We start from the raw sequence: 6730 nt of genomic DNA on the forward strand, positions 1-6730 counted from the left end.
TTTTTTTTTTTTTTTTTTTGAGAATATGTAATGTATAGGTTTTAATATGTAGAAAAAAACTGTTTTTCTACATGTATAGGTTTTAATATGTAGATAAACAAAAATATGGCTGAAATGTAAATATGTTTTGTTTGTTCAATTAATTTTTAGAATTATGATGTAATTTGGGTTTCTCATTCATTTTCTTTCCTTACAAAATTATGAACAATTATATTAACTATGATTGGATGAGACTACCGAGCATGTAACCTTCCTTATGTGGAAAGTACGAATAATTTAAGTATATTAAAAATGTACTTTTTGTTATGGTCGACAAAATACTGTGTTAGATCATGGTTCAGACAATAATTTGCCATTTAGACTACTTTATTGTGAACTAAACTGTACCCTATTTCCCTACTCATCTTCCTTGCCATTGCAACCTCTCTAATCTGCACTGAGGTATCAAAATCCCCAATTTCACAGTAAAAGTTTGAAACTTGCAACCAAACAGCAGCCTCCTCTGCTTCAAGCTTCATCAATTTCTCTGCAACTCTCCTTCCCACTTGCTCATTTTTATGAGTTCGACAACTCCGTAACAACGAGCTCCACATCACAGCATCTCCCTCAACTGTTGCAGCACAGTTCATCAACTCTTCGGCCTCACTCACCAAACCTCGGCGCCCGAGAAGGTCCACCATACATGAATAATGTCGCCTGTCAGGGTTGATCCCGTGATGTGTTCTCATTGAATCGAACACTGTTCTTGCCTCTTCCACCATACCGGAGTGGCTGCACCCCATCAATACACACAGAAATGTTACCTCGTCGGGCTTTAGGCCTTGTTGGATCATAGCTCCGAACATCTCGAGGGCCTCGGTTCCCTTTCCTAGCCTTGCGTATGCATTGATCATAGCGGTGAAACAGATGGCATTAGGTGAAGGAAGCTCTATGAAGATCTGATCAGAGTGTTCAATGTGACCGGATTTTGAATAAGCATCGATCAGGGAACATGAAACCACAATGTTATATTCAAACCCGACCTTTATTGCACAGCAATGCAACAAAGCACAGCTATTCAAGCTCACTGAGGCCGACAATGATAATGCCTTTAGCGTCGAGGACAAACTCACTTCGTCAAATCCAATACTTTCGTCAACCATAAAACCGAACAGTTCTAATACGTCTTCTATAACGTTGCAATGCAGCAAAGACGTCATCAACGAGTTACAACTCTCAAGAGATGCCTCGGGGGCATTCTCGAATAATGACACCAAACTCTCAACGTGCCCACATTTCCCATACATGTTAATCAAAGCAGACTGAATAACAACATTTCCATAATCAAATCCCAATTTTAGGACAAAGCAATGAATTTGCTCTCCAAGCAGCAATTCTTTTCTCGCACTCGATAAACTTAACAGTCCCAAGAAAGATTGAGCCGACGGCCTCTTCCCCCAAGATTGCATCTTTTCAAACACTTTCAAAGCATCCTGCAAAAGTCCATTGGCAGCATACACAGAAACCATTGAACTCCATGATATCACATCTTCAGGTGGAATACCTTCAAATGATTTCCTGGCATCACTTAGAACCCCACAAGCAGAGTAAAAATCAACCAAACCATTGGCTAAAAACAGATTTGTTACTAACCACCCATTCTTCAACACAAAACAATGTATTTGCCTTCCTTCAAGAAGAAGTCTCCCACTACCACAACCACTTAGTAAATAACAAAAACTAAGTCCATTAGGCTCAACACCTGCCAATTTCATGTCAGTGTACAATCTTAATAACTCCTTTGACCTTCCTAAATCACAAATTCCACGCAAAACAATATTCCACAATGTTAAATTCCTTTCAGGCAAGCCATAAAACAGTTTCAATGCAAATTCTATGAGACCCACTTTCATATACAGATCAACAAGAGCACTAACAATGTATATGTTCATATCCAAACCAAAGACTATCACTCTACATTGTATCTCAAACCCTTTTCTGTAAAAACCTGCATTGTTACATATACTCAAAACAGATGAGAATGTGGAAGAGTTCTCAGTTATTCCTTGGGAGACCATACTTTTGTAGAAGTAGAGAGATTTTCTGGGAAACCCAGATCGGTTTAGCCCAGAAATTACAGTGTTCCAGGAGATGACATCACATTCGGGCATTTCACCGAACAGTTGAAGGGCAGAGTCCAAAGACCCACATTTTATGAGATTATCTATGGCTCTGTTGTATGAATATATGGTGGCATGACCATTTTGTAAGTACCCTAAAGGGGATGAAGAAAGTGGTCGGGGCAGGAGTTTGAAGTGAGGGGAAAAAATTGTGGCGGTCCTGGGGAAATGTGACAGTATTGTTTTGGTTGTCATGAGAATGAGAGTGAAAACATAGAAATAATTAAGGGTAAGGAATTGGGAAGATTAGGTGAGAAGAAGATTGATAAGAAGAGTTTAAACCCATTTTCAGTCACTATTGTAATGTGATTATGTTAAAGCATATGTTGTCCAATTCAACAGGCTCTGATCTATGTATGATTACTTCAGCTGCAGCTGCTCCTCCTCGTTCCGAGAGTCACTAGAGGACATAAATTCGAGCATGGATAAGTAATTTTTCAGTCCGTCTTTGATGTGTATAAAGATTGAGTTCAACCCACACCTTACACCAACTTTTAGAGTTCAATTTCAATGATGTTTGATATAGGGTTTGAAGTTTGAACCCCACTCTGTTACCTTCTGTTGTAACTTGAAGTCAGGTGATCAACTACTATACTAATCCGGTGTTGTGATTGATTGCATATTTAGAGCTCAACTTTTTTTTTTTAATAAAATTTTTTGGGTGTTGGCTATATTTGTTTATTGAATATTTGAAATGTACCCAATTTAACCCTCACACCATACTAAATTTTTTGACATTCACTTCACTACTCTAATCTTTGTTCTACTTCTAAATATGTATTACCAAATTAATTTTCACCATTCACTACCCAACCTTTGTTGTAACTCTAATTATAATTTTTATATGAACATTATTTTTATAGAAAATTGTGCACTTCGTACTATTTACTTTATGTGAAAGACATACAATACTTGAATTTATATTAATTTCTAAACGATACTATGTATTGTTTTTAATTTGAAAGAATTTTACTAAATAATGTCATTTTTCCATCTTAATATTTATTCAATATATTTTTTTATTTTTTTTGAAAACCAATATATTTTTTTTATATTCATTAATTACTCAATTAGTTGCAATGCTCACAATAATGATTTTGAAACGAAATAAAACATCAATGAATTTTTAAAGTTATGAACATTGATAACCATGTTATATAATACACCTTTCAATTTCCAGTTTCAACTATCAGCTTTTTAGCTTTCAATTTTAACTAGTTTTTTAGTTGTGTTTAAGCCTTAAATATATGAAAACTTATAGAATATAATATTTGTACAAAAAATTTTGTTAAAAAATTATGTAATAGACTAATATATGATAAATGTTGTAATTCTTTGTGTTTACAAGCAAGGAAGGGTTTTAGTATCTGACAGGGTAATTGGGTACCCGACCCGGAACCATTGTCATAACCAAGTTGCCGTTCAAACTACCCGACACCTCACTCCTCAGCATCAAGGCGCAACGGTCCAACTCCTCAGCATTGATGGCCAACGTTCACCTCCTCAGCGTTGATGACAGACGTTCAGCTCCTCAGCATTCAATACCTCAGGTATTGATGTCCAACGGTCAGCATTCAATACCTCAGGTATTGATGTCCAACGGTCACTGAACTGAATGGAATAAAAGGGCTCACAACCACGTAGCGGGGGCTCTCTGACACTTCTTACACTTCTTGCTAGACAATACATATCTCTTGTACACTGAGCACTACGCTCAACATTGTATTCAGATACTCAATAATACTCAAATAATATATCCGGTAACACGTTATTACCGTCATTGGTGCTTTCATTGAGAGCCGAGACCAGATCTTAGGCTAAATTTACAAAAATCTCAAACCACTCAGTCCATCTCATCACTATCAATGGCATCCGGATCCAGCAGCTCGCATACCCCTCGTCAGGTGAACAAGGGTCACCCCTCAGGTGATCTTCGTGAGCAGCTCAATAGTAACCGCGGTGGTGACCTTCGTAGCCAGCTCAACGACAATCACCAGCGCAGAGAAGGTGACCTCCGTAGCCAACTCAACAACAACCATGGTGGTGGCCGTACTCCCCTCCCAGCAACCGCTGCTCCCGCCCAGGTGGTGGACCTTCAGGCGGCAGCGCAGATCATCCAACAGGCGGCGACGACGATGGCCCAACTAGTCGCAGGAATGCAAGGCCAGATCTTACCGCCACCACCCCCTCTGGAGGAAGAAGTGCAATCTCCGAGGCAAAACAGAACTCAACGGCACGAGGGTGGAACTCAACCAGTTTCCAGATCTGTTCGAGAACGACCGGCGGCTTCTAGATCTATCCGAGATCGGTTGGGGGTGCAAGGATCCTCCAATAGAGGTCCCCGTGCCCAAGCGGGAAACGTAGTAACCAAACGACCATCCGGTGAAAGGATGGGCGAATCTGGTGGGTTGGCTCCGCGTCACTCCACTAGACACAAAACACCGCAGGAAGGCCTGGTGGAAAGACTCCAAAGGCAGATAGATGATTTGGAAAAGAAAGTAGAAGCAAGAGAACACTCACCAGAACCGGAGGTAAGAATGGCCGCTCCATTCTCTCCTGACATAATGGAAGTTCCTCTTTCAAAAGACTTTCGATTACCCACCATCAAGGCCTACACTGGCACTTCAGATCCACGTACCCATATGACAAGATACAAGGCAGCCATGGTCATGATTGGGGCAAGCGATGCCATAATGTGTAGAGCGTTCTTGTCCACCTTGGACGGGACTGCTCAAGATTGGTTTAACACAATCCCAGACGGATCAATTCAGACCTTTGCAGAGCTATCCAAAAGTTTCTTGTCTTATTTCTCAGGGAGTATACAACATAAGAAACCATTCTCACATCTTGGTGGGGTAAAACAGGATAAGGGAGAAAGCCTGCGAGATTTCTTAAGCAAATGGAAAAAAGAAGTCAACAACGTATATGACTTCGATTCAAAGGCAGCGATTCTCATCTTCATCCAAGCACTAAGGTCAGGTGATTTCCACAAACAAATGAACGCCCACCACCCACGCTCTTATGAAGAACTCATGAGAACAGCCAATCGGTACGCAGACGCTGAGGAGGCTGACAGGAGGAAAAAGGATGAGGAGGAAGGACGAAAGAGTGGGCGACCTGATAAAGCTGGTCCGCCCAGCCAGGCACCACGACCAAACCAACCACCCTCAAAGAAGGGAAGAGATGACCGACCTCGCCTCATCCCGTTGCGACATCTGACACCGCTGACTCACCCAGTTAGCGTAATCCTAAATCAAGCCGAAGACATGGGGATCGTGCAATTTCCGCAGGAGTGCATGAAAGTCTCCCCAAATGCGGATCAATCCAAGTATTGCAGATTCCATAGGCAGGTGGGCCATGATACCGATGAATGCAACGTGTTAAAACGCCAGATTGAGGAGCTCATCCAGAGGGGATACTTCAAACAGTTCGTCAAACGGTCAGGCCAGCAAACGCCGGGCCAAAAGTCAAGCCAACAACAACCTCCGCGTAGTTTACCAAAAAATGTTTGGAAGAAGGATGACAGCTCCGAACCGTCATCCTCGAGTGGTAAGAAAAGGGAACACGACCAAGTTACAGTAACTGATCTCTCTGACAAAGACACAGAAGAGCCTAGGAAACACAAGAAGCAGACTATACACTTCATCTACGGAGGTCCTGCAGGCGGAGACACACAGGCAGAGAGGAAGAAGTGGAGTCGCCAGTTATATGTCGGTGAGGTGGTCAGCCTTCCAAAGGGAAAAAAGCAGAGGAGGGAACCCATTACCTTCTCTGACGATGACCTCCCAGAAGGTCCACTGCCTCACCGAGATGCGTTGGTGATCAAAATGGAGATTAACGACAGCATCGTGCATCGCATACTCGTAGACACCGGAAGCTCAGTCAACGTGATGTACTACGACGCTTTCACCAAACTGGGACTCCCCAGAAATCAACTCAAAGAGGTACGGACTCCACTTTCTGGTTTTACGGGAGATTCAATAGAGACGGAGGGATCCGTGGTACTACCGGTAGAGATAGGCGTGAGCCCCAACACCTCCAAGATAAACATGGAGTTCATTGTTGTGAAACTCACATGTGCCCATAACATCATACTGGGGAGGCCAGCTCTGGAAGACCTGAAGGCCATAATTTCGATGGAGCACCTATGCATGAAATTTCCCACGCCATACGGGATAGGAGTTGCGAGAGGAGATCAAAGGGCAGCTCGTAGCTGTTACGTCAAAGCGTGCAAGAAAATTGGACAGAAAGATCTGCGGGTCCACACCATCGCAGAAAAAGTGCTGAGAGAAGAGGAGGGCTGGCCCCGCGCCGAGCCTGCATCTGAAACAGAAGACGTGGTGGTCGATCCCGCACGAGCAGATAGGGTCGTAAAGATTGGCACTGGATTGGCACCAGAACTAAGAGCCCAGATAGTCGAAGTCATCCGACAGTTTAAAGAAGTTTTTGCGTGGGGTCCAGAAGACATGCCAGGTATCAATCGAAACATTATAACCCATAAGTTAGCCGTGGACCCTACCAAGAAACCAATACAACAGAGAAAGCGATACATGTCGGCTGAACGAAGGGAC

General features: G+C 42.4%; 1 protein-coding gene across 1 annotated transcript; it reads right to left on the reverse strand.

The window, feature by feature from the left end:
- Window positions 1–320: 320 nt before the first annotated feature.
- LOC116000446 (pentatricopeptide repeat-containing protein At1g74600, chloroplastic-like) lies at window positions 321–2243 on the reverse strand. The gene has a single exon (XM_031240540.1). The coding sequence runs from the start codon at window positions 2148–2150 to the stop codon at window positions 357–359; it is 1794 nt and encodes a 597-aa protein (XP_031096400.1). The 5' UTR covers window positions 2151–2243; the 3' UTR covers window positions 321–356.
- Between the last annotated feature and the right edge of the window lie 4487 nt (window positions 2244–6730).

The sequence above is a fragment of the Ipomoea triloba genome, chromosome 1 (assembly GCF_003576645.1).
Source record: "Ipomoea triloba cultivar NCNSP0323 chromosome 1, ASM357664v1".
In the NCBI taxonomy this organism is placed as follows: Eukaryota; Viridiplantae; Streptophyta; class Magnoliopsida; order Solanales; family Convolvulaceae; genus Ipomoea; species Ipomoea triloba.